The 27,161-nt window shown below is 52.4% G+C and overlaps 1 protein-coding gene across 2 annotated transcripts; it reads left to right on the top strand.

Annotated features, from left to right (window-relative positions):
- The first annotated feature begins 95 nt into the window (after window positions 1-95).
- Window positions 96-25,703, top strand: PTPA (protein phosphatase 2 phosphatase activator). Of its 2 annotated transcripts, XM_064468948.1 has the most exons (10): window positions 96-246; window positions 2,545-2,645; window positions 3,973-4,059; window positions 9,242-9,367; window positions 10,118-10,235; window positions 11,794-11,893; window positions 12,639-12,763; window positions 13,264-13,364; window positions 17,939-18,046; window positions 23,714-25,703. In XM_064468948.1, the coding sequence occupies exons 1-10, from the start codon at window positions 222-224 to the stop codon at window positions 23,786-23,788; spliced, it is 966 nt and encodes a 321-aa protein (XP_064325018.1). In that variant the 5' UTR covers window positions 96-221; the 3' UTR covers window positions 23,789-25,703. The 2 variants fall into 2 exon arrangements, with proteins under 2 accessions (XP_064325018.1, XP_064325019.1); XM_064468949.1 differs by lacking the exon at window positions 17,939-18,046.
- The last annotated feature ends 1,458 nt before the right edge of the window (window positions 25,704-27,161 follow it).

Below are 27,161 nucleotides of genomic sequence, written 5' to 3'. Positions count from 1 at the left end.
GGCCGCCCCGCGGTCCTGTGTGGACAGGAGGGATCGTGCAACGCACAAACATGGCGGCGTGGGCCACGACGGTGGCCGGGAGGGGCCACGCCACCGGCTGACGGCCCCGGCAGTGACAAGGCCGGGCGGCGTGCCCCGCTCAAAGATGGCCGCCGGAGGCTTCGGCGTGTCCGGAGGTGAGAGGTGAGGGGTGGCAGCGGCGGTGGCCGGGCTCCGGGAAGATGGCAGAGAGCGAGCGGCGGGCAGGTGAGCGGCGGCCGGGGCGGCGCCGCGGCCTCCTGGGCTGGGGGCTGCGCTCGGGGCCCTTGAGGGGTGTCTGCGGGGCCGGGGTGGGCCGCTGGGCCTCCCGCTGCAGTGGGGTCCTGGGGCCGAGAGCCGCGGCTGCGCTCAGGGCCGGGCCCTGCGGGGCCGTGCGCTGCCGGCACGGTCGGGGCCTGATCCCCAACCCCCGGGACGGGCGGTGGTCCCGGGGGGGTCCGCGCCCCGCAGCAGGGATCGGGGCTGCGAGCAGCCTCTGTGCTGGGGGCTGGCAGGGCGTGCGGGCCCGTCAGGCGGTGCGGTTGGTGGGGTGCCGGCTGCTGGGGCGGCTGGAGTCGGGGCCCCCGTCCTCTATAGCCCATTTTTTGTGACTCCGTTTCCCGTTGCTGAGGCGGGTGGTGTTTGCTGGCGTAGAAGGTCCACCTCACGGCTGATTTCGATTTCCCCCTCCCCACACCATGAGAGTAAAACTGAAAGTGTCCAAGGTGCATCTCATCATAAAACTGACCCGTTCAGCTCCTGCCTCCACTGCACCATTGCTTTTGGACTTTTTCTTACGTATTTGTTTCCTAATATTGTAACCCTGGCAGCCCTCGCTGTGTTTCCTTCCTTGGGTGTCTATGGTTTCCTCCCCAAGAGGAAATGCACAAAGTGTGCATCGGAAGAAGTGATGGTTGAGAAACAAACGCAAAGAGATGAAGCAAGTTCTGTGATGAGACAGAGGTTGGGCTAACACCTGCATCCCCCCAGTCCAGGACACTGCCCTGGCCACCCCTCTGGTCTTGATGTATCATCTGCATTTATGGACAAGTCAGCGTTTGCCTTTTTACCCCACTGCTCTGGAGATTTTCATTGTTTTCATGTTACAAGCTCTTTTAAAATACGTGTTCCATCGTTATGACGCTAGTCATCGTGAGTTGTGTGCTGAACTTTCAGAAGAGGCACATGGGTCTTGCATTTGAATTCCATGCATGTTGTTCCTCTTGTGCTGGAAGTTTTACTGTAACTTACGCACAGGAATGAACCAAACGCCGTAACACCTGAGGCAGGTGATGAGGCTACATTTGTGCCGTAGATGGGGAACTTGAAAGGCAGAGAAGTTAAATGACTTTCTAAGGTTATAGTAGGCTCTGCGTGGTTCCTGGGGTTTGGATTCCTTTTTCCCTGATCTGCCTGCTAGACAGCTCTGCTCTGCTGCAGAAAAGGCTGTTGATGCTTCTGGGCAGTATTCGCTGTGTAAATGAAGCTAATAATATATTAAGGAATTGGAGTTCGATGGAGTTTTTTTAGGGAGCCAGTGCCTGAACTTGCTGTAGTGTGGAGAGCAGTTGCTGAAGCGTTGCCAAGGTGGCTGGTCCTGAACAAATGCCTTCAGATTTTCTAGGATCCAAAAGATGAACTGGGTGACTCTAACAGAATCCATAAATTGACATTAGCACCCAATTTCCTTAACAGTGGTCTGCTGCACTGCCTCTTGCTATTAGGAGTTGCACTTTTAGAAGCATAATGCAAATTACCTGTGACCTCACGGAGCATTTCTGGCTCCGCCGTGTCCCATTGCGGGAGCGCCGGCTGAGAGCAGAGCTCTGGAGAGCGTTGGGTAGGGGCCACCCTTATAGCAGGGTTGGGTTCTTGGTTCAGATGCCAGGGAAAAGAGCCACTCTAATGCGTTAACAACTTGCATTTTCATTAAATATTATATGCTGGGCTCTGAGAGAGCTTTAAAATTAAATGATCTTCATAGCTTCCACCTGGAAGGGGCTGTGTCCTGGCATCCTCCAAGGCCCTGTGCTGCCTGGACCAGGGGCTGTGGCTCTGGACTGCCATCTATTGAATTGTTCCAGCTTTGTCTTTGCAGCAGTTGCCCTTTTTAGGGGAATGCAGTTCAGGCTTAACACCCTAAAAACAAGGCACAGTTAGTTTGTTAGGAGAGCTCAGTGCTTCAGAGGCTTGTCTTCACTAGACAGAAATAATTAAACTAGCTGAATGTTGTCTGTCTTATCTCCTGCACCAGCGTCTCTGTCCAGATGAGAAATGCATCTTTAGTGGTGAAAACAAACATAATGCCACTTTCTGAAGCCTTGCAGCATCTGTAGGAGTTATATTATCCGGGGATTGGGAGGATATTGTTTGGTGAGGAGGACTTGGTGAGATAATGGCACAGGCTGGGATGGATTTGTTTGCTTTCTGTCTCCTGAAATAGTGAATGTTGATTTCTAAGAAAGGAAGATAGAGGATTTCCTTTTCTCCACTGCTTCTATTTTACCTCTTCTTTGCATCACCCAGGCACCTCTGAGGAGGTGACTCCTCCTCTCCAGCAGAGCTTCATGATCCCCAAAAAGGAGATAAACATGGTTTCCGACATGGCCAAGTGGAAGCGCTCTCAGGTATGGCTCTGGGGTCAGGGGAGACTAGTAAGGGCTTATTATACTTCAGTGGCAGCCAGGTTTGGTCTGGGAACAGCCACAAGGTAAAGCAACTTTGGGCAAGTAATGGAAAATTAATTGATTTGTGTTTTAAAGCAGAAGAGTCACCACCTGTTAGTAGGAAAACGACTTGGCAGTGAGGTGTGGAGTCTGGCAGCCAAATGTACCAATAAAGGAGTGAGCCAGGGAGAGTCCAGAGGTTGAGGGAGACCAGAGATACCTAAAAATTATGACTGCCCCCCTCCTAACATGCTAGACAAGAAGCTGGTAACTATTTCATCCTACCTAGCCTGTCCATTATATCAAAACTGGATTCACCCAGCACTGTTTGAACTGAGCTTGAACACAGTCCTGCTGCCTGGCCCTCTAATAGCACCAGGCTGGGTTGGTTCCTGGGGCCTTCCCGCCTTGCTGTACTGGAAAGGGCTCTAGAGCTGAGGCCTTCAATTTCCTGGATAATTTTTGTTTACAGTATGTGTGGAGCTGGTGGAACAGGCAGGTTCTTCCCTCTCTGCCTTTGAGGGGTTGGTGTGTTAGCCCAGACTTGCCCCACCTCTTAAGAGCAAGTTCTCGCTTGATCACTGATCTGCGATGTCTTAAAAGAAGTTTAAGTTATAGTCAGGTTTCAAGCAAACCTCTGAGTGCAGCTGCCTTTGTTAAGTGTCTTGGGTTTAAGGACTTGCTCCTAGTTGGGATTTCTGTGCAAGAGGGGCCCAAGGAGGGAGGGGTGGCAGTGTGCTAGCCTGGTGTTTTCAGAGACTTAGAGCTGTGAGGCTGCACTGGGTATAGCGCTTCAAAAGAAGCGAATTTAAAGAGAGGCGCAGTGAGGAGTCTGCGCTATCTGCGACTTCTACATCATGCATGAGCATGGGAGAAGTGTAGCAGGAGGAAAAGGGAGATAATGGTGCAGGTCTGGGAGAAGCGGTGCAGAGCAGGATGTCTGGGCACAACTGAGACTCTGCAGAGCCAAGGAGTTTGAGTTGGACCTGATAGGAGGCAGGGAGCTGAGGGAATGATTTTGGGGGCAGTGTGAGCATCTTTAGGATTCTCCTCTCCGTAATTTTGACAGTGATGCAGAGTTCTGAGTGCAATTGCCATCTGCCTCTGATGTCTCCCAAAAATAGCAGTAACCTCACAGCAAGCCCTGCACCCTGGGTATCTCCAAGAAAGCAGTGTTTTGTGTTGGGAAAGGTTCCCTTGGTGTGCAGGAGTGCTCCCATGCCTCGTTGCTTGTTCAAATAGACTGTGGGTGTTCACTAATGCCCTGCTCTCTTGGGTGTGTTTACAGGCATACGCAGATTACATGGGCTTCATCCTCACTCTGAACGAAGGTGTCAAGGGCAAGAAGCTGACCTGCGAATACAAAGTTTCAGAGGTAGGAGAGGAGTTTGGATCCCCTGGTTTCTCCTTTTCTGCCTTTTTTTTTCCTTTTTGGCTGTACAGTGAGTATGTCCTAGGCGAGGAATGAGTTGGCAGCTTATCTGGGAGCCAGGGAGAAGAAATGCAGTTGGTTTATGCTTGGGGATGCAAATGTCCATCTGCAGTCCTTCCCCCAGGATGCAGATGTGCCTGCTGGATGGGAAATCAAGCAAGTTACAAGTGGACAGAAGCTGGTGGTGAAAAGGAGGATGCAGAAATTACATGTTTTGACGCCATTTTCACAGTCTGGCTTCAACCAGTGATGTTTTGAAGATGTGGTATTCCCTCCTGGCTGCAGGCAGAAGGCTGAGATGTCTGTATTGTTTCTATTCTCCCGCTGGCCTTTCCGTGTGTCCTTGGGCAAGTCACTTGTCTCCCTGTCCCTGGGCTTCCTTGTTGCTTAGACTGTGTTAACAGCACTGATCGTCTCAGCCCACACTGTAGTTGAGCTGTGCGAGGTCTGGTTTAACAGCGTGTGAGCTCAAGGCATGTCACTGAGCGGACCTGCCTTGCCAAGGGCTGTGCTGAGGGCTACAGGGGGCTGCGGAGCACGCAGGAAGGCTGGGCTGGGACTGTAGGTTTAGCTGATGGGGCAGGATTGCCCTTTCAAGGTGTTAAGCAGAAAAGACCTATTTTTCCCCTAGCATTAATGTGACTGCCACCCGCTTCTGTCTGCTGCGTGGCTGGTTTTAATGCCTGTTCACCTTATCGGGGCACGACAAGATCGTTTGGAGCCAGAGGGGAAGGGCGGGCACCCTCAGTGGTGCTACTGCCTGGCCTCAGCCATGCTCAGGGCTGGCCCGAGGTCTCCCTTGGCGCTGCCATGACCTGCAGAGCATATGTTGGCCACCAGTTTTGCTTCTGTGTTGCACGCTGGATCCCCCTCCCTTGTTCTGCATTACAATGAGGAGATTCTTGGGTACATTTTTACTGTTCAAACTTATCACGGCTGTGCGACAAAACTGGGAATAGTCTAAAAAGATGTAGGCAGAGTGGGAAGCAGGCTGGGCCCTATGTGTTTATAGCTTCATTCTGATGTGGAAAGGCAGCCTACCATGATCTTTAACCTAGTCATTTATGTTTGAAGCTGGCATGTTAAGTCCATGTGTGAATGAGAAACTTGCTTGTAGTTCATGGAGGAGATCAAGGATAATGAGTCCCTCCCTAACAGGCTTTATGTCCACCTTTTGTTCCTTCAATTCAGTAGAGACTGCTGTCAAATGCTGCTCTTGCTTTCCACTGTTTGCATTTCACCTTTGAGTTTAGTCTTTGTCATGATCTCCCTCATTCCTCACCATTCACAGAGCAGTTCTAGGGAAACAAAGCATTAAAATTGAGCAAAACAAAGGCAGAAGAAAACCCACCCTCTTTTGCCAGCCACTTTGAGCTGTCAGCTATCTAGGAAAAGCTGTATCAGGGCTGTGTCCGTGCAGCAGATCCCTCTTGGAGTGAATGTTTTCCATCTGCGGTCCCAGTCCAGGTGACAAACAAGAGACACGATCCTGGCTGCCTGGGAAGTGACAGGGAACATGTCTCATTCCCCTTGCACTGAGGAGAGCAGAAGCCTGTGACTTAAGGCACAGGTGGAGCATCCCCAGGGTTGCCTTGTTGATGAGGTTGCCTGCTCATGCGAGTTCGTTTGTAGATCAAACTGCTTATCTGTGCTTTTAAAGGCTCAGCCCCTTGTGGCCTCTGCTTGCATCTCTGCTCTGCTTTCTTCTCTTTTGCCGTACCTGCTGCTGGTGTGCTTTTGTGCCGTCCCATCTTCCTTCCTGATCAAATGCTGGGGACGCCTTCCTTTGGCAAATGACCTCCTGGAATCCTTTTTGCTGAATCCGTATCCTCTCCACGACTTACTGGTATTGCTTTGCTGTGGAAAAAAAAAAAAAAGTATGTTCTCCTCTGCTTTGAAAGAGACAGCTTAATGGTTTCCAGAGTAGCGTGTGTCAATACCAAGCTGTCTGCTGGAGCAAGAGCTGGATCCTTTGGGGGCTGAGCCCTTCTGAGACTTGCTGAGCCTGCTCTGCTCTTACTGAAAAATAGCATGGAGCTGTCTGGGGTTTTGCTGGAGGCATCTGACAAGTAGTGATAGCTGAGCTGTTGTTTAGGACTCTGGCATAGACGCTATGTCTGGCACAAGGTTGTATGACTGATAGGCTGTGACCTGCCTTCTCCTCCTGGAGGGAGTGCCATTCACATGGGGATCTGTGCAGCGACTGCTGGGGCTGCAGCCTGGAGCAGTTTTTCAAAGATGTGAATTTGATCGGAGGAGCAGTGCAGCAGGGAAGAGGTTAATTTTGGTCATTCGAGGAGCAGACCTTCCCTTCAAACAGCTGGCTGCAGTGGGGGAAACTGGCTGGTGTTGTGGCTGTTCTGGTTCCAGAAGCGAAGTGAGAGAGGCAGCAAATGCCCCAATTTTAGCAGCTCCCCTCTCCACCAGGGCCTGAGACACGCACAGGGTCAGGCTTGGTGTCCGCAGGCAGCTTTGGCTGCCATGATGCCTTCTCAGCACCTCCGTCTGCCTGGCCCCTGCTCTTGAGAGATGCTGACAGGTCTCTGCTCTGTAGGAGGCTCTGTGGTTTGCCTTCGGGACTGGTGGCAGACTCAGGGTCAAGGAGATGCAAAATCAGCACAACGAGAAGACCAAGGAGAGCTGGGGGGAGGCTGTCCTTGCTTTGATCACAGGAAAGGTAAAGCAAAAATAGAGCTTAAAAACCCAGCCAGGCAAAACAAGGCTGCAGTGGTGCTGATGGTTGTGTTCCCGTAAGCCCTGCTCTTCCCCTCCTTCTCCCCTGCTGGGGTCAGCCCTGGATGCACCAGTTTCCTCTGCTGGACAATGGGAAGCTGCTGCTTTTAGTAACCCCTTTTCAAAGGGCCTTAAGCCCAAAATAAGCTGCATCTCTTTAATTATTTATTGGCATGGCTGAGCCAGCAGCTGGGTCCTGCTCTCCCGTGTTCAGTGGGGCTGGGCTTTTTAATCCCTTTAAAGCAAGCAAGTGGGGAAGGGGAGGTTCGGCTCTAGACTCTCGAGCTCCCCAAGGCCTGCGGGCAGATCTGGGGAGGGGGAAGGAGCCGGTCCTTGCCAGCCATTTATCCAGGCAGCACTGAGTGCTTGCTGAGAGGGGTTTGAAATACGGTAGCTGCTCGTAATGAGCTGCTGGTGCCGGCGGATAAATCAGCAGCACGATTTAATTATTTAATGCAACCCAGTGCTGGGGATGCTGTTGCTTAATTGGAGGGGAATGCAATAGCCAGGAAGGAGTAGAGCTCAGTCCAAACCTGGCCCAGTGCAGTGGGGAGATGCCGGGTTTCTGCAGTATTTTGGGCAGCAGGGAGCTGAAGCAGAGGGGGTCATGCTGCCTCGGTCCATGCGAATCTGGGGCACTGGCTCATTAGCGGCTCCAGCTTGCAGCCTTGCCAGGGCACCCAGAGCTTCTGGGCCCCCATGTCCCTTGGTATGTGGGTCTTTTGTGTTCCTGGTGTGCTCAGGTCTTTTCCTCTTTCCCAGTCCCTAGCTTGGCTCAGTGCCCAAAGGTCCTGTGGGATGGGTGGATCCCTCTCCCGCCTGTCCCACTTCCCGCTGGCTGATCCCACCATGCCCTTGGCTCCTGAGGAGCTGCTGTCTGTGGGAGGCTGTGTCTGCCGTGACACCCTTCCTCCTGGGAGCGGAGGGCATGGGGAGTGATTCGAAGCTGGTTCGGTGGCAGCACGACGCTGCCATGCCTGTCTCTCCACTCACCCCCTTCGAGTGGCACTTCAAGGGCTAGAAACTTGCTGGGCTTGGCTCTTTCCTCATCCTCCCAGCAGGCAGTGTGAAGAATTGAACCACAGCCCAGGAGACCAGCCGGCTTCACACGGTCGATGCCTCCAGCAAAGTCAAACCAGCCGCTGCTTCTTCTGTCCTCTTTGTCCCCTTGAAGGAGGAATCCCCTCTCGAGACAGAGGAGCCTACATTGCCCGGGGCCTGGCCAGCTGCTGTGGCAGCTGACAGCTCTCCGGCTGCTTAGAGTCGGGTGAGGAGAATCCCAAAGCCTCTGGCAGGCTTGACCAGTTGTCAGCAGAGCCTCCTAAAAGTGTTTGGGGCTGCTTAAAGTGTTGCCTACGGTGCTGCCTCTTGGTGCGTGGGGTGTAGCCGTTCCCCAGCTGTATGGGCAAGGCACGGAGGCAGCTGTGTGCATTGAGACGTCATGCTGTATCACCTGTTGCACCTCTCTTTTCCTTCATGGCCACAGCAGTGCCTCCTCCAGTCACTCTCATATGTCCTACACAGGTTCCTCACTTTCTCCTTCCAGCACTAGGTGTAAGAGAGGTGACTCTGTTGTCTTGCTGTTGCATTTGTCTTCCCATCAGCTTTATGTTTGTATGGAGACATTTCTCTTGAGAGCCAAGAGCTTCTCATGCTTGCTCTGATGAGACCACTGGTGGGTAAACCAGGCTGCCTCTTCCCCTGGGTAGGCTGTATTTTACCATGTGCACTGGATACCCTGGGAGGGAGCTGCCTTGGCAGTCTGGCTGGTATAAGTTTGAAGCAACAGGAATCAAGCTGAGACGGTTGAGTTGTGATTAGGTGCTGCTGCACTGGGTGCTGTACAAATGCTAACACTACTGCTGCTAATCCTGGCTTCTAAGAGACACTTCAGGACAAAGGTTAGAGGCCTTGAGAAGGGCCTCTAAATCACATTGTCAGCCACTGGTGCGGATATACGGGAAGTGCTGTGCTGTATCCCATAGGGAATGCGGGACCCTTAAGATGCAGAGCCTGCATTTTGCGCTGGAGATCCCTGAATTGTGTAGCACTTCCCTGCTTCTCAGTCCTATGCCCTACAGCTAGGAGCTTGCTGTAGCTCTTCTCCCAGAGGTTTTACAGCATAGTGCTGTTGGAGCTTATGAAAGACTGTGTGGGCGACTGGAGAGCCTGCCTCAGGCTGGACTTTGTACTGGACGGATCTTCTGAGGGGAAGGACAGTCTTCCTGGCCTCTATGCATTTCAGGGAGGGTTGGTCCATTCTGTTTCTGCTTGCCACCCTTAGGAAGAATGGTGTGGGCTTTAACAACTCCAGTCCAGGCAGAGATGTCGAAGTCTGAAGGACTGTTCTGTTTTATGTTACCCTGACCCCATATCATCTCTGTCTCTGTAGCCCATTGAAAAGCTGGTGGCTCTTCTGAACACCCTTGACAGATGGATCGATGAAACCCCACCAGTGGATCAACCTTCTCGCTTTGGGAACAAAGCCTTCAGGACTTGGTATGCCAAACTAGACCAGGTGAGCATGTATTTCACATGTAGTCTTACATGCAGCTCCTGCAGAACTCCTGACGGGTAGCAGAGTGGCTCAGTCATTGTGTGGCAGCCAAGCAGCCTGCAGAGGAGTTGCCGAGATAAGCTGTGAAGGATCCACCCCTTGATATGCATTACTTACCCCTGACCTGGTGCTGTCCTCTCCTCTTATGAGAGCATATGGTCTATGTAAATGTTCTTGGCTGGGTCTCCAAGTCATGGACGGTCTGTGAGGGCCCTCCAAGTCCAAGGAACTCCTTTGCTTTGTAACTGCCCACTGTGTCTGCTAGCTGATGGGTGGCACAAAATCAGAGGAAGGTTGTGAAACTGCTGGACTTCAGCTCAGAGCACTTGCCCTGCACCAAGCTCTGGGGGTGGCATAGTCCTGGACCCAACGGCAATGAGCTTGCAGGTGGTCTGCTGCTCTATTAATGCTTTTGTCCTGGAGTTGACTCAGTGGGTAGCTGGGTTGATGTACTTGGATGGTGAAGTTTTTTTTCCTACGGGATATATGTGGCCTGGGTAAGTGTCAGGACAAGCTCTCCCTGAATTGCTCCATCTCTGGAGATGGCTTCTTCAACAAGAGAATTTCCTCATCTGTCTTGCTGGCTTTGGCCACTGTAGGAGTGCACCATTGCAGCTCTCACTCTGCAATGGTGTCTGAGCAGAGGGTGACTTGCTCCTGGCGACTGTGACAGGTCTGCACTCACTCAAGGGAGTCTTTTGTGTCTTTCAGGAAGCAGAAAAGTTGGTGGCAACAGTGATCCCCACGCATTTGGCTGATGCTGCACCAGAAGTGGCCGTGTACCTGAAGGAATCTGTGGGGAACTCCACCCGCATTGACTATGGCACAGGTACCTGGGCATGCATGCTGGCTGAGACCTGAATTCCTTGCGTAGTGACCCTTTGGAGCATGGTGCTGCATTTATTTAAATGTGTCGTTGCCACTGTTTTTTAGTGCCAGCTTGATACAAACACCTTCCTTCTAGGGCCTCCTCATCCCTACATGCAGTGTGAGCTTTGACTGAGAGAGCTGGGGCTGGGAGCAGGGCTGTGCTAGAGCTATGACACCCTTTTCGTGTCTTATCTGAGGAAATGTGAACCAAGCTGTGCAAGCCATTCTGGGATAAGCTGTGGGGAGCTGCTTTACTGCATACAGCAGTCCTGTATGGCTGATCTGCAATAGACAGTTTAGAGGGTTAAAATATAGTTAATTGAATTGGAACTAGAATAGGAACCAAGTTTGTGTTCAGTGGGAGGTGTTTTGAGGTCTGGTGACATCACTGCTTACAGAGGGGCTTTGAAATCTGAAGGTAGAAGCATTTTGCACCTAAGGAGACAGTGAATTGCAGGTTGGAGTAACTACACTGGCTTCGGTTAGACTTAAATCCAGGATCTTCTACGTGCTCTGGTCCTCTGTCTGGAGGAGAGGTGGTGTGCTGAGGAGAATGTCCTCACCAAGAGGCAGGAGAGCGAGATACTGTGGGTGCAAGGAAACACGACTTTGGACCTGGGCAGGGAGAAGAGGAGGGTATGGGTAAAAGGGTGAAGAGCTGGGGGCTGAGCAGCTCTTGCCAGAAGAGCTGCGGCTCGCTAGCACCAGGGGGAGATGTTGTCTTTGGAAAGGGACTCGCTGGCTGGGGTTTTGTCAGCTCAGGGAAGGAAATTCAGCCTTTCCTTCCCTCCTGGGTGTCCCAAGCCAGTGGCCCACGTCTTAGCCCACAGTAGCTTGACCATAGGTGCACTTTGTTCTTACACAGGGAGCTGCACTTCTTCATAGCGTGCAGCTGCTGATCTTGTACCCTCCCTTATTCTGTGGTCCCTTCTGCTAAAAGGCATTGATTTGGTTTTGCTGTTGTTTTTTTTTCCTTGCTGTTAGCTGGAGGCCCAAGCTGCAGAGGCTCAGCCTGAGGTCCCAGTACATTCTGGTATGGACTGTTCCCAGCAGCATCATGGGATCTGCATCCTTCCAAAACAGATATTTTTGAAGCGGGAGGAAATCTGTTTGTTTGCAGATGTGATGTTCTGTTGCATCCTCTGAGCAGACAACTCTGTGGTGCTCCGCTCCCCCTGCTGTGCCAAGCTCCTGGAAAAGGCCCTGCCTTTCTCCCAGCACGCCCAGTGTTGGAGCTGTTTTTACTCAAGTACTTTTTTTTTTTTCCTCACAGTTAATAATCACGTTGTGAATGTCTAAAAGGTATACTTTGGGTGGGTGCTATGTGGGGATGAAATATTGTCAGCTCATGTAATTAATAGGATGAGGTACCACTTTAGGGACAGCTGCCCAGGGCTCTTGACATGGGGAATGTGACTGCTGTGACTTCTGAAGAGCCATTGTGGTGCCCACAGAAAGGTCATCCTGGGGACCAGAGAGACACCAGTGTCACATCATTTTATCTCTCTCAACTCCAGGGCATGAAGCTGCATTTGCAGCCTTTCTCTGCTGCCTCTGCAAAATCGGTGTGCTCAGAGTGGATGACCAGATGGCCATCGTCTTTAAAGTATTTAACAGGTGAGGTAGTCGAAGGAGAATGGCTGGAAGCATTGGGCTGTTTGGGGACAGGTCCCTGATAATGTCTACTTCCAGCTGTGTGAGATGTGTGAGACAGGAATAACTGATCAGAGGATCTAACATCTCTTCAGGCATTAAAAAAAACCAAACAAACTGTGAAACTGGCAGGCCTCCACTGATCCTCTAGGTGTGTTTCCAGCCCAGGAGGCAGAGTTGGCAGTGAAGAAATTGGTGGAATGGGTGTTTGGAGTCCAGAGATCTAATCCCAGTTCTTTGGTGGCATGGAAACAGTTTCCTCAAGTAGTACTTCCAGCTTTAACTTTCCACCTGAAAAGTGGAAGCAGCCGTTGCTGTAAGGTGGAAAGCTTTCTGAGCTCTTTTGGAAGTTGTTGAAGGAGAGTGAAGTCTCAGTGTTTTCAAATAACTGGCAGTGGGGAAAGTTCTACACCTGTATAAGACACTGCAGATGATGTAAACCCCTGCTACTTGCTTTTGTAGTGAATTTGGTGTAAAAAACCCGAATTTTTAAAAGGTGCTGCTATTTGCTACTACACCTACTGTTAGGCTGCTTTCTGTGGCAAAGAAGCTGAATATGTATATTCTATGTCCTGTGCTGTATGTGGGGGTCCTGCGTACAAGTGATAAAGTGGTGTCCTTCTCCAAACTGGTTGTTCTTGTCCTCATGTAAGTCAACGAAGACAGAAGAAGGCCTTGTCTTAACCCTTCCTTCTCTCTTTGGTCTCAGGTACCTAGAAGTGATGCGAAAACTTCAGAAGACCTACAGGATGGAACCTGCTGGCAGCCAGGGCGTGTGGGGCTTGGATGATTTCCAATTTCTACCTTTCATATGGGGCAGTTCCCAGCTGATAGGTACTAATGAAAATCTTCTCATGTCTCAGCCTGCCCCCTCCCCGTCTGTCTAGGTTGCAAAGATGGTGGGGCTTGGGACTGTCTTTTGAATTCAAATACATCGAATTTGTGTATAATACAGCAAAAGTTTGCTTGGAGCTTGAATTTTTTTTCCCTCAGCCTTCCAGATAAATCTAGTGGCTTAGGTTGGGAGATGGAAGGCTTCCTTGTACAGTACTTCTGTCTTTATTGCACTGACTACAAGTTTTTAAAAGGAAAGTCTTGTTTCTGGTGCTAGAAAACACATTTTCTGCTCTGCAGAGTTTACCAGGTGCTCTCACTGCTGAGGTACTGGAGCGGGAGATGAGATGGAAGGGAGCAGCTCTGTGCTGACTTCTGAAGAGCTCTGATGGGAGGATTATGTTTCTTCTGGAAGAGGGGCAGGACAAGACCTGATTGAACTTGGTCTCAGAAGGGGGGTGCCATACAGGTCTTACTTCCTATTGTCTCTTACTCTTTAGACCACCCAAATCTGGAGCCTCGACACTTTGTTGATGAGAAGGTGGTAAATGAAAACCATAAGGACTTCATCTTCCTGGAGTGCATCCTCTTCATTACAGAGGTGAGGACTGAAAGGTTTGTCCCACAGGGAAGTTCTCTTGACATTAGAGAGTTGGCTCTGGCTGTGGTTTTCTCTTCCTCCGTTGCTTGTTTGTTTGCTCTCATGGAACTGTGCGGGTGAACCATTGTTGCATGACTGAGGTGCTCTCCTTGAATGAGTTGAGACAGGGATGTTGAGAGGAAAGTATAATTGAGCTACATGGGCTGTGGACTGCAGTTGAAAGGAGCTGTAACAAGAGCAAACAAATAACCTTGGATCATCACTTGGATCAGTCAGTGGGAACTTGGATGGAGAAGACTGGTGCCTGCAAGTAGGAAGATGAAGTAGGAGCTGCAAAACGACTGGGCTTGCCAAGATAACCTCCCTTCCCTCCAGCTGCTGGGTGCTGCCTGGCAGGCCCTGGGACTCCCCTTGCTTAGGGCAGGCTCGCAAACCTCCCTGCAGCTCGGTCTCTTCCAGATCCTACCAAAAGAGTTGCCCGTTAAATTTTCCTTATTTGTGGATGATCCAAAGTAGAGATGGCGCTGAGGCTCACCCAGCTGGCAATACTATCAGGATCATGTTTCTGTGCAAGCACTCTGTGGCCCTTGGGTGAGGGACTGGTGATACTCAGCATGTCTTCAACCGTGGGCAGTGTTTCTCAATGAGGGAGGTCATGGCTTTCTGCCCTCGGCTGCAGTGGATGACCTGGCCATGTTTCTGTTGTCCCCCTTGCAGGGACAGCAAGAACCACATGGCCTGTTGTGGTGAGGGATTTCTTGTCTCTGGCAAGAGAGAGTTGATGGGATTAATTCTGAAGGACAGAGTGTGGTTCTTTCCCTTTGGTCTGTTTGCTTTCCCCCTCCACCCTTGCCTCTCTAATTTAGTGATTAGATGAGAAGGGAGGTTACAGAATATGAACTTAGCCTTTCATGTAAGAAATTTTCATAGGAGCCTTTGCCCCAAACCCCAGGAGCTGCTGTGTCAAGTCCTGCTCGGTCTAGTAGGGTTTGTTGGTACTTAGCACCTCACAGGGTTTAACCCTTAATGCAGAGATAAATCATGCCGTGGGTATTAAAGAGGCACTGGCAGAAGAGATCAAGATGAGGACAGGAAAGCAGGAGCCAAGATTTAGTTTAATTTGGGCCTCTGTAATATCCAGACAGTGCACTAACCTGTTAAAAACATACATCTCTTGACAAGCGTATAGAAAATTCTGCAGTGCACAGATGACACGTAAAGTTTAAAATACGCAGCACCATACTGCTTCTTCAGGTCACTCTGCTTTTGCCTGCAGAAAGTTAGCTTTTTAGCAGGCTTTTAAAATAAGCGATTTCACTTATTTTTCCACACATTTGTTGAGAATCATGGAAGTCAGCGTTTCTGCTGTGTTCCTCAGTGCCACCTGGTGGCAGGGAGCCCTCCTCTCGGGCCCTCCTGGCATGAGCTGCTAAGGGATGACAACAACCGGGGTTTATCAAATGCATAGTACTTTCAGTCCATCTTCGTGCAGGCACTATTTCCTTTTTGTAAAGATTTTGCTTTTAAAAATTGGTTTTTCTCTCCCAAATGCCAGGGAAGGCTGTTACTGCCACTAGGGGGGGCTGAGGCAGCCTCGAGTGCCCTCCAAATGCTTTTTCTCCAAAATCAACAACAAAACAAAACAGCAGGGAAAAAGAAAGAAAGCATTAAAGACTTTAATAAATTAACGATATTATTGTCTTCTGAGCTGTCACCTGGAAACAGCTCTCCTTTAAAGGTGTTAAACATGTAGCAAACACCACAACAGTTCCCATAGTCGGTCTGGTACATCTTACTGACTGGAGAGCAGGTTTTGTTTCAGCAAGCTACAACTGAGGTAGGTTGTTTTCTTTCAAACGAGACAATATTCTCTTGAGCAGATATTTTTCTCAGCCCCTGGGTGATGTTTCAGGGGTATGAATATACACCGTTGTGGCGTTTGCCACGTGCATATTTAAACCTCAGGCTCTTGAAGTAGCAGCAAGATGATGTCCAGGCTGAACCCACTGAGGCATCCTCTGTACAGCAGCACCACCCAGCACAGCACACAGGCACGGCAGCGATCCTTGCGTAAGCTGGCCTGCTGTTGGGAAATCTGCGGGCTAGTTTTGGACCTGAACGCGTGGTTCTTGAACAGGGTGAGGTTTACAGAGTCGTCTGGGACTTGAGCTATCCCCCTGCTGCCGCCTTGCCTGCCAAAGTGTGCCGCAGGGTGCGTGTGGTACCCATAGGTGTGAGGATGAGGAGGGTTTGGGAGCACCTCTGTGGTGCCTGCCAAGCTGGGGGCTGCGGACGGCAGCGATGGCAGGGCTGTGTGTGTTTGTGCAGAAGAGGGGTGCTGGGTATGCCCCGGCTGTTGCGGTGGATCAGTGCAATTGCCCAGATGCTCCTCTGAGGGCCCAGGGCAGGCAGCAGGAATTTCAGCTTCAATCTGGCTTCTAAATTTGGAGGTTTGGGAAGGGAGGGCTCGGGTTTCTGCTGGAAGGGAAGGAGCTGACAGGAAAGCACGGCCTCAGCCGTCCCCCTCCCCCCGGCACTGACAGAGGAACCATTTACAAAAGGCCGATTCTCTTGGGAACCGAGAGGCAGGAACGCCGCGTCTGTGAGTAATTTCCTGCTCAATATGGCTGCTCTGACTCACTCTGTTCCCCTGGGGTCACTGCGGGACTGCAGCGCGCTCGCCGCCTCTCGCTCTCCCCCCCAGCTCTCCCTCTTTGCCCTTTGTGGCTGGAAGGAGATGATTTTTTTGTTGTTGTTGTTGTTCCCCCCTCGCCCCCCTTATTTTTTCCTCCCCAGTTTGAAACCGTAGCCAGCTGTCCCTCGCCGGGTGCCCTGGGTGAGGAGGGCCGGGCGGCGGCTGTGCCAGGCGGTCGCACAGCCCCAGGCATGAGTTTGGGGCCAGCCAGCCCCGCTCGCCTCCTCCATGCTCTCCTTTGCCCTTGTTCTGGCTTGGGAAGGGGGCAGAAGCAAAGCCCGGTGGTGGTGGCTGATGCAAGCTGCGCCCCTGCAAAGGGCGGCGATGCTGGAGGAAGGTTTGGCGTCAAAAAGCACACAGCCAAATTTCCTGTACAGGGGGAGGGTGCTTTGAGTGAACCGCCTGGCGCTGAGCTCCCCAGCAGCCTTGAGCTGGGGTGCCCGCCAGTGCCGAATCCTCGTGCTTAGTAACGCGCCGGCTCTGTCGGGTAACGTCGTGCTTTGTGTATCTGCGCATTTCATCTTGTACCCGCGAGGAAAGCGTGCACAGCAGAGGGGAGCGGGAACGGCTGAGCGGCTCATCCGTCATCCCCCGGCTCACGAGAACTGCCGAGGGGAAGTGGGAATGCGTCTGCGCTCTCCCGGCAGCGGGCAAAACTACAGACCCGCTTCCCCCGGTGCTCCGGCCCCGAGGTCAGCAGGTTTGAAATGCGTTGTCCTCCAAACAGTGGGGTGTTTTGGTTCCTCCCCACCTTTTTTCTCTCTTTCTCTGCTGCACACTGGTGCCACACAGACCTTGCAGAAGAAGGGCAGCAGCAATTTCCCAAAGCAGATTGATCAGCCTCACTTGCTTTTACAGTAGGCAGAGAGCTGCTTTTGGAGGCTCTTTTCCCACCCTCGCTCTAGGCCTGTGCGTGCATGGAGGGAAGGGCTTAGTTGTTTGAGCCCCAAGTTAAGAACGAGAGTCCAAGAGATTCCTCTCTCCCCACGCTCCTTTTTAGCGTGAGCTTCGGCCTTGTGGTTTCTGATGTCATGGGAACTTCGCTCAGTCAGAGTGGCTGCGTTGTATTTCTTTTTCTCCCTGAGGGTCTGTTTTTGTTCATGGAGGAGAAGGAGAGACAACTACCCAGGGAATCTACATGCAACTCCCTGATTGCAGCTTCCCCCCCTGCCCTCCCTCCTCCAAACTCCTCGCCCTGGGAGGAGAAACACTGGAGATTTTTAAAAAAATAAAAATTTAAAGCATCTGCTGCAAGCTAGCAACTCGCAGCTCTGGAGCTGGTTTGGAGAGTGGGACTGGAGCGTGTCCCCTCTGCTCCTGCCTCCCCTGAGAGCCCTCCTCTGCTAGAGGCAGGTGTGGAGTGGGCTGCGGACATCCGAGCTGCTGCCAACCTGTGCTGCCCTCTGTATTCAGGGAAGGCAGCGGCGGCTGTCGCTGCTGCTTGTTGTTGATCTGAATGGGGAATGAGTCATTTTCTTGGAAAGCCCAGCAGTGCTGCACTGGGAGGTTTCTGGGTAGAAAAGGAACAGCATTGAGCCAAGCTCTACTGGGGGGGAGAACGGGACTTATGTGGGGCTTTTTCAATGAAGTCATTAAAAGGAAGGTGTGTGGAGGGAGGTCTGATTAGGAAAGTGTGGCAGGAAAAGGCTTAATCTTATCAGGGAAGGGGGGAGCTGGATTGCCACGGCTTCATGTCATGTAGCCGCAGCGGGAGGGAGTGCGGAGGGAGGGAGGGAACACGCAGTGAGGTGGCTAGTGCGTGGGTCACAGGGCTTGGTGGGAATGTTTGCTTGGAGAGAGTGTGAGCGTGAGTCACTGCTGGTGCACGAGCTTCCTGGCTGGCCCAGCTCTCTCAGCCCTGCTCTCGGGTCTCTTTCAGATGAAGACAGGCCCCTTTGCTGAGCACTCCAACCAGCTCTGGAACATCAGCGCCGTGCCCTCCTGGTCCAAGGTCAACCAGGGCCTCATCCGCATGTACAAGGCAGAGGTGAGCGCTGTGGGCTGGGGGAGGCTGCTTGGCCACACGCCTCCTCCCTTCCACTTCACTGTGGGTCAGCTCTTCTCTTCCGCTCCTTGCGTGGGGGCCCCGTGCTCAATGTGGCTTGGGAGCCCTTGGCAGTTGACGTGCTGCTGGCTAAAAGGAGGCTCCTGCCTGCCTAGTGTTCTCCACAAAACCAATCCCAAAACAGCCGTTCCCTGCAGACATGACTTTTGCCATTTCTTGTCTTTCCATAGTGCAAGTTGCAGGTCTCCAAATTAGGGCCGATGTCTCGACCTGCTCATCCTTCTGGTCTCCACACTGCTATTTTACCAGCTGGAGGAGACTTGGTTTAAATTATCATCCTGTGTTTCAAGAGCCCCGGAGCAGGCCGAGTGCTTCCTACCAATATCACCTCACTATGGGTCCCATCTGTGCAGTATGCCGGGCCGGCGAGGCCACAGCTACATCCCGGCTTGGCAGCCCTCCACCTGCTGGGGCTCTGCTGGCGCTGCCCCAGCAGGCTTTCCTGGCGAACCCTGACCTGGGGAACCAGGCAGTTTTGGCTCTCTTATCTCTCCTTCCTGCTCAAGCTAACCCTGAGCTTGAGGAAGCAGGACAGGAACTGCCACATCTGGGCCTCCGGAGGGAATGGCTGACAGGCGGCACCTCTTGCTGGGAAGGATGGGACTGTGTTGGCTCTGCAGGGAGTCACCTTTGGAGGAGCATGGATGGCAAAGCAGGGATGGTGCAGCTCCCTGGTGCACCTGGGGAGACATGTGGGGCTTGAAGGAGGAGTTAATCCTGTACCCTGGGGTCTCTGCCATGCTCCTGTTGCTGGGACATGTGGCAGATGCTCGATGGGCAGCTCCGCTCAGGCCCAGTGCACAAAGGGGTTAACTGTGCCGAACTCTCGCTCCCTCCCCCAGCCCTTCCTCTGCACTGCACATCCTGTGTTTAGGTTCCAGGCCACATACCTCTCTAATCTGTGAGGTGTCAATCCCAGGCCTGCTGGCTCCTTCTGCCCCCAGCTCAGCTTTCCTCCCGGCCTCCAAAGAGGAGAAGCGGGTCTTGGTCAACGCCCTCCAATGGCTGCACCTTGGAGGGGTGCCCTTGGGCTGTCCCTTTGGGACTGCCCCCACTTGCAGCTCTGTCATGGGGGCTGGAGAAGCTGCCTGCTGGGAAACCCTGAGCTGGAGACTCTGGTGTGAGAGCTTGTGGGGCCTGGAGGGAAGACCCCAGCACTGGGAACACTGTTAAAGTTAAACATGGGTCCCCTAAAACCTTGAGCCTGAGCATAGTCTGCTGCTGCCTTAAGACTCTGCCCTGATCCTTCCTTTCCTCTGGACCAGTTCCTTCTCACGCTCTTTGGGTACTCCCTTGGCATCCTGTGTGCCCCATGCTGTTTGGGTGCTCCTGCCTGGTGCCCCGCATGCCCTGTGCCATGTGGTTGCTCCCACGTCATGCATCACATACATGGCTGGAGGACTTTGGCAGTGATGTGCCCACAGCACGGTGTGCAGGTGCACAGATGTCGTGGGGCCACCATGTGCTCGTAGATCTACCTGGCCTGCTGGGGACCACACAGCCCGGGGACCCTCCAGAGACTGGGAGATTCTTTGGCTTTTAGAGGTGCACCCAAGACATGGTCTCTTCTGGAGTCATTGGTCTATTTTGAATGGCAGATGATGTTCTGTGTAGAAATGCCAGATCCAGTACTAGTGGGTTTCTAGAAATATCTAGAGATGTAGCCGTGTCAGGGGGAGAATGCACAAGCTGCAAGGAAGAGTAATGACACACATTTAGGCTAAGGAGTAAAAAATGTTGAGTCAACCAGAGCACTTCCAATTTAGTTTCTTTCCTCAAAGAACATCTGTAGATCTTAAAGCACTATTCCTAAGCACATGGTCTTCACTCAACAATGTCTGCTCCTGGCACTGCATGGTGCCCGTGTTCACCTGGATGGGCAGAGGAGAGGGGGACACTTCTGGTGAGGAGTCCTCACTGGTTCTTTATATCTGCTCTGGGGAGCCTCTCACCCTGCTGCTGGCTTGGCTGGTTCCTGCCTGGCTTGGGAGATGACAGGAGCATGGTTGCGGCAGCGTGGCTGGACAGAGCTTTCAGTTATGGTGTGCTTGGCCATGTAGCTTTTACTAGCATTTGCAAATAGAGGATCTCTGCCTGATTTTCTGGGAAGGGCACAATGTTCAGGAATTGCTGAGGCTTCATCCTTTGAAAGCTGAATCCTTCTGGGTGTTTCAGGCTGGGCACCCACAGTCACTCTTGAAGATCTTGTCCTTTGCTGCTGGCTCCTGGAGCAAGTTTCTGCTTGACGTTCCCAGATGTGTTGCCTTCACCCTTGTGGTCTTCCTCCAATTAGCCACTGCCAACGTTAGTGGGAGATAAGTGAGCGGACATGGGTCTTTGTCCAGCTCTAGGCAAGCAGAGCTCAGGGTGTGTGACAGTGAAGAGAGGGAAGGTTTGGGGTTATGGTGTTTCTTTCTGTCTGACTGGCTGAGGTGAGAGCAAGATTGCCTTTTTTTTTTTTCTTCCCCTTCCTTCTCCCTGCCCCTCCAATCACCAGTTGCAACTAGATCAGGTGAAATCAGGCTCTTGGATGGAGGCTGCAGCTCCTTAACATGTCTGGGGTGGCTGAGAAGTGCTTGGTGCTGGGTGGCACTGACTGGGTAGGTTTTGAGTGGAGGCAGCAGCTAGAAGCAGATGAGGAGAGACCAAATGCTCACTCGCAACCTCCTCTCACTTGGCAGGAGCAGGGTAGTCCCCAGGCCTGGTTCATTTAAAAGCACTCTGGATGCTTTGTCTCTGCTCTGTCCCCTCTATGGGATGACTTTAAACAGCCGACAGAAAGCTCGGGTGCGTCCACATAGCTTGGAGCCCTAGTCTAGATCCAAGGTACTTGCTGCAGGGTCTGTGGATGGGCAGTAGACTGAAGGCAATATGTCTTCAGCTCTCTGTGTTAATAAAATCTCAAATGTGTCTATTTATATTATAAATATAATGGGTAAAGATGTGTTTGCTTGGAAGTGCAAGGGCTTTTCTTATTCTTTCTATCAAAGGCGAGTGAAGAAGTCAGCAGAAGAGAGTGTGGTTAAAGTCGCAGCCTTGATGTTTTTCCCCTGAGCCTGCTTTTGAGTCTCCTGACCTTTCCTTCTCTGCCGCAGTCAGTCAGGAAATACTTTCCATTGTAACTAATCTAGTCCCAGTTCCTTCTTCAAAGGTTGGACCTTTCTACTCCCCAGTTAAGTCCCAAGCAGGCCTTCAGCATGATCGAGATGATGACAAGCAGAAGATAAGCCTGTCCCCTCCACTGAACTAGTGTTGGCTAAGTTTCACCCACAAGTGCTGCAAGGAGGGTCCTGTCTCTTGGCAACTCTAATAATCCAGTACATTTGTGCTAGCCCTGCTGGAGAGAGTAGGAGGAAGAGTTTGTCTGCTTGTCTCTTCTCGGGCTGGCAGTGTGTTAAGTGGAATGGATACCCATTCTTCCCGCTGATGGTAAAATCTCTTTGTCCAGAGCCCAAACCAGTCTGGTCTTCCATGGGACTCCTTGGAGCTAGCGGGGATGACGTTTCTAGCTGTCAACATCTTCAATATTCATTTATCTCTTGTTATTCCCTCACGTCACTGCTGTCCAGCACTGCTTCCTCTGAGAGTTTGTCTAAGTGGTTGTGCTGGGAGATGGCAGCAGCTCTGAGCATCCCACACATTAGGAAGCTTTGAAGGTGATGTGTCCTGATGATCACAGGACTTCTTTCTCCTTGGTGTATTGCCATGGAGGCTTGTGGTTTTCTGTTTGGCTATTATTCCCCAGGAGTGGATACAGCTGTGCTACACTTTCACCACCTCCAAACTTGCTTTGGCTCCAGTGTGCTCATGAGTGGTTCAGTTGTGCTGGAACCAGTTGTCTGACCTCTGGCTCCAAAGGGATTGCTATAGCCCTGGGCTTCTCAGCACAAATCCTCCTGCTTGCCCATGATGACAGCACAAGGGCAGGCTGCCTGCCTCTGCCTGTGCCCTGCCTTGGGGTGAAGAGCTGCCTGCAGCGCACTGCTTCCTCCCCATCCCCAGAGCTGGGATCTCTCCATCTGCAACAGGTTCATCTCAGCCCCATGGAGGGCACAGGACTCCTTCCTACGGAAAAGAGAATTGTAACTACGACATGACTGTTGCTTCCTTTTGGGAGGAAGGAACTGTGCTTTGAATAAATGCCTGTGGAGGAACGAGCTGTGCATCTTGTCCCCAAGATCTGCCTGGGAGGCTGCTGGTTGTAGGCAGGAGCTGGTGTGGCCTTGAGACCCTCCTGCTGCTGGGTCTGCGGCTTGTGGGGAGCTGGACGCCTGCCTAGTGCAGCATCCCATCCACCCTGGCTCTGAGCAGATGCTGTTTGTGCCAAGGAATTGCTGGGACTAGATGGGCTCCTGTTGCTGGTAGCTGCTGTGCTTTGGTTGTACGTACTTCACATCTCCTGGAGCATAAGACTTCCGTCAGCAGACCCACGCCTCAGCTGGGTACAAGGGAAAGGCTCTCCTCCCAAGGCACAGGGCACTTGAGTTTCTTTTCTTCTCTTCATATCGTGCAGTCTAGGGAGGGAAGACCTTGCCCCTCTGCCTGCAGTGAGGAGGCACCAGCTCACTAGCTATGCCCCAAAGCGCCCTGATAGGTGAGTCCCCTTTGCAGCACAGTGAGGCAGTCTACCGTCCTATTTTAGCACAACCACTCACAGCTAACACGGGTGGTGATGGTGTAGATGCAGCTACCAAGCTGGTGTACGCGTACTGCTGAGGTTTGTGTGTCTGGAGGTGAGTCTGCTCTGTGCTCTCTGTGAGTTTTGGGCAGTGTGAGTCTGCAGTGACTCAAAAAACCAGAGCTCTGAGTGGCTCTGCCAGGCAAGTGCTGGCAAATTTTGACATGATTATTGACCACAGTCACTGGCCTTCCTGCCCTGGCAGGATGGTGAGCAGAAGGGGCTGTGCCCTCACAGCCTGGCTCTCCCTGCACAGAGCCTGGTCTTAGCTGGGCGAAGCAGCTCTGAGTAGACACGTATGACTGATCTGTGATCCACGCTCTCTCCACCCTTACTCGGCAGTGCGGGGTGGGAATTTCAGGGGTAAGGGGTCATTGGGAATAGGATTGCATCTTAAACTATGGCAGCAAAATCACTGGTGCTTGTCTATCAAAGACCTGAGAATCCAGAATGCAGTTTGGGGAGCGCCTTGTGGCTGCAGGATGATACCTTGAACCCAGAGCACGGGCACTATCCTGGGGAGGGAGAGTCTCTTCCCTGGGGAGTTTCTGCAGTTCTCAAAGGGTTTGTAGGGTGAAGATCTTCAAAGATATCAGCTCAAGCAATGAGAGGTGGTGAGAGAGAAAGATGCTGACATAAACATGCCTCTTCTGCTCATGCTCCAGGCCTGAATTTCAGCAAGCAAAAGGCTCTGGCTGAAGGGGAGGGGTTGGGGTTATGAAGTGTTGCTGGGCTGAGGAGCCTGACGGGAGTGTTGGGGGGAGACATGGGACTGATCCCCCTGCCTGCAGCTGAGCCAAGTGTTCCCAAGCTCGCTGCCTCCTGACCCCAGAGGCAGCATGTAGCTCTCGCTGCACTTGTAAGGTGGAAATGTCTCCTGAATTCACCCCTCTTTATCTTCCCTCCTGCAGTGCCTGGAGAAGTTTCCTGTGATCCAGCACTTTAAGTTTGGCAGCCTGCTCCCCATCCAGCCTGTGACGTCCTAAGGAGGCCGCGGGAGGAGTCGAGGCAGCGGAGGTGTAGCGCGGCGCTCTTCCTCCTCCCCTCACCCCCTCCTCATCACCTTGCCCGTTACACACAGCCCATTCATTCCTGCACATCCTCATCGGCAACCACAGATCCAAAGCACTCGCTGGCCTTGCACGGGAGACGGGACCTGGAGCGGCTCCTCCTGCGCATCCCCAGCACGGGGATGTCTCGCCAGCGACCAAGCCGGGGCTGTACTTGTCTGCTCTGCTGTGTCTGCAGGCAGCGCGACTGCCGCGTACGACTCTGGGCATATGAGTGGGGTTTGAGTAGGGGCTGCCTTGCAGCAAAGGCCCTCTGCTTCCCTTCCTGGGAGGAAGAGGGTGTGGAGGGGAGGAAGGCACGTGTGTATGTGTTGGGCAGTGGTAACTGCAATTTCCCTTTTGAATTTCATTGAAGTTTCCTGTTGCTGTTTGGTTTGGGAAACCACTGCGAGGGGTGAGGAGTGAGCCTGCACGTGCCTGTAGGCAGCCGCCTCTGCTTGCATGGAGTGGGTCTGAAGTGGGTAGAGGAAGTTGTAGGGGACAGTCTGTGGGTTGCTGGAAGCCCAGGGGGCCATCTCTCCCTTATTCTGGGTAAGGAAAGACCCCTTCCTCCTCCCTCCATGTCTTCTGCAAGGTTCCCTGGGTCTTCCTTTCTCACCACCACCTCTCTTCTTCGGGTGAAGCGGGGAATCTTCTGGGCTGTGAGGGTCTGAGCTGGCTCTGGAGCTGGAGACAAGGTCCCTGGAGGGACCCAGCTCTGTGGGAACAGCTATGCAAAGACACTGCTTGAGCGGCACCTGCTCAGGTTGCCTCTTAACGGGCACAAAACCTCTCATGTTCGCACACATTCATCGCTGGGTCCAACCTGCCCTCTGCGCTCCCCATTTCCTCCTCCATTCTTTCCTGCTCCAGGGCTGGGCTGGCCTCAGTGACACAAGGTGACCGTGATTGCTACTGCTTGCTCATAAGTGGTAGCAACAGCCCCACAGCAAAGGCATTTCCCCACGAAGCAGCATGTTCCCCAGCTCTTTTAGGGAGGCATCCCCAGAGCAAAGGCAGCGGGGGTGGGGGGTGGGGAAGCATGCAGCTTTACATGCATTTATATACCTGTGCTGGAAACAAAAAGCATCAATAGCCCAGGACAGCAGGTTATACCTGGCTCTTTCCCTTTGTCATTCCCTGCTGGTGTTGCTGTGCTGGACCTCAGGCAGAGGGACCGCACTTCCAGTGCCACAGCAGTGGTGTCTCCGAGGCAGGTGAATGGATGGGGCTATGGTCCGGATCATATCAGCAGCATCACTTGGAGGGCAGAAATGGCTGGTGCTGGGTTTAAGATGAGCTGTCGTATCCACAGGTCTTGACCAAGGTGGTCCACAACTTTGCAGCTGGAGAGGGCATGTTTCTTCTTGGGGTTCCCAGGCCGGGTGTGGGGGGACAGGGCTCTGATCTGGTGTTTGCTGGGGGTCGGGGGCAGCAGGGATCCTTTCTCTGGCATTGCTGCAGAGCATGGAGGGGGCAGTGGGGCTGCCCCAGCCAGGCTGCTCGGCTTTCGCTGCTGCGCTGCTTTACTGTTGGGCGGGGGAAGCCTGCTTGTGAATTTTTTTCAGTTGGGTTTTCGTGGTGGTTTTTTGTTTTGGGTTTTTTTTTTTTTTCTTTTCCAGACCTACTCGCTCCCTCTTGTAAAGGTACTTACAGGCACTTGGGAGGGAGAGCAAGAAAAGAGTCTAAATTAAGAGGCAGTGAAACGCAGGTGTCCGCAAAGCTAAAGCAGAGCTTTCCAGCACTGCTACTGTCCTGTCTGCTCCTAGCTCAGCCCTGGGTGGGAGGGGACGAGGATCTTTTGACTTGCCTGAAACAACTCTATAAACTTGCATTTTAAATGAAAATGGAAGACCAGAGTTAAGTCTTGCTTTATTCCTATATGGGACACGTGTTTTGTCTTGGCTTTCCAAACAGATCCACTCCTGGAGCGATGCTGGAGATCTGTGTGCTTGCTGGCACTTGAGTCCATCTCCGGTGGAGCAGTTTAGCAGCCAGTGCCTGGAGCAGAGACCCCAGGCATTGCCACCTGTGCCCCCTCACGTTGTTGCGTGGCTTTTGGCAGGTGTCACCATGCTTTAAATGGCTATGCAACATCTGGCCGGCGATGGCTGGGCTAAAGCCTGTGGTTTCCCAAAGCTGCCCAAGGGTTGGGAATGCATCTTTCCTGGTCATCTTATGGAAATGGGGCTTCCATGCAAAAGGATGGGTGGAAATGTTGATGTCCATGCATGGGAGGGACACCAAGAAGGTGAAATGCAGCACCAAGAAAGGGTGGGGAGGTGCTCCCTCCCCCTGCAGCTGCAGCCACTGCTCGCTGGGGACAGTTTCCCTTGTCTTGGGACCTTGCTTGCGTAGAGCTCTGTGTCTTGCTTGCCTGAGCCTGCACATCTGTCCTGCTAGGGATTTTTGGACTTCAAGCAGCTAATTCATGTTTGAATCTTATCAGCCTGCTTGAGATGTGCCCTCCTTGCGTGGCAGTCAGCTGCTTGCCTTCCTTGGACTCCCGCCGGTGCCCATCACTGGGTCTCGGGGCTCTGCTCCTCTCCCGGTGGGTACACACAGCAGCACCCAGGGCTGGTCAAAGTCCCAAGCAGCACTCCCCCACTTCCTCCCAGGTTGTGGTTTTAATTAAAGTCTCTGTGTTTTGCGCCGGTGACTGCGTTGGTCCCTCGTGGACTGGGGTTTGCTCCCGCTTAGGGAGCAGAGCCAGCGAAGCCGATGGCTGGAGCCTTTGGCACACAGAAGAGGCTTTGTGGGGGCACTTGCCGTGTTCGTGGTTGCTCTCTTGCTTGCACCAAAATTGACTCATTGTTTAACTGCATGAAGCAAGTATATCCAGTCTGTCTTTGTATCCTTCCTAGGTGTCTTTCTGTTGTATAGTATGTTTTACTTATTTATTTAACTTCTTTGCTATGTCCAAGCCCCTCTTCCCCAGCTTGGGTTTGGCAGGTAGGTGATGGGCAAAGCCTGTTGCCAGGCCAGCAAATACCTCGTAAAGATCAGAGATTCTGACAACCAAAGGACGTTTGAGTCTTGTTTCTGAGACAGGGTGAGAACTGGAACCTTTCTCTTCAGGTGTTTTTCCTGCCCTGCTGTAGAGGCTGGCTCAGGACTGCCAGTATCAGTTTAGCTCAGCGGCTTTGTTGGATTTATGTAGAAAATTATACCTGGACCTTCTCAGAAGCAGTTGGAGCTAGCATAGACGTGCTTAGCAAATGCTAGTTCTTTTGTCACTGGGTTATGTCTTCTCTGTCAACGCAGGCCAACTGTGCGAGTGCATGTTGCTAAAAGTGGCAGCAGTGTGGAG

The sequence above is a fragment of the Phalacrocorax carbo genome, chromosome 18, assembly GCF_963921805.1.
Source record: "Phalacrocorax carbo chromosome 18, bPhaCar2.1, whole genome shotgun sequence".
In the NCBI taxonomy this organism is placed as follows: Eukaryota; Metazoa; Chordata; class Aves; order Suliformes; family Phalacrocoracidae; genus Phalacrocorax; species Phalacrocorax carbo.
This window is presented reverse-complemented; position numbering and strand designations above follow the sequence as displayed.

Coding starts and splice junctions, on each gene's coding strand:
- PTPA (XM_064468948.1), top strand. CDS start 222: ATGGCAGAGAGCGAGCGGCGGGCAG. Junction 2,646..3,972: donor CCAAGTGGAAGCGCTCTCAG/GTATGGCTCTGG, acceptor GTGTGTTTACAG/GCATACGCAGATTACATGGG. Junction 10,236..11,793: donor CCGCATTGACTATGGCACAG/GTACCTGGGCAT, acceptor TCTCAACTCCAG/GGCATGAAGCTGCATTTGCA.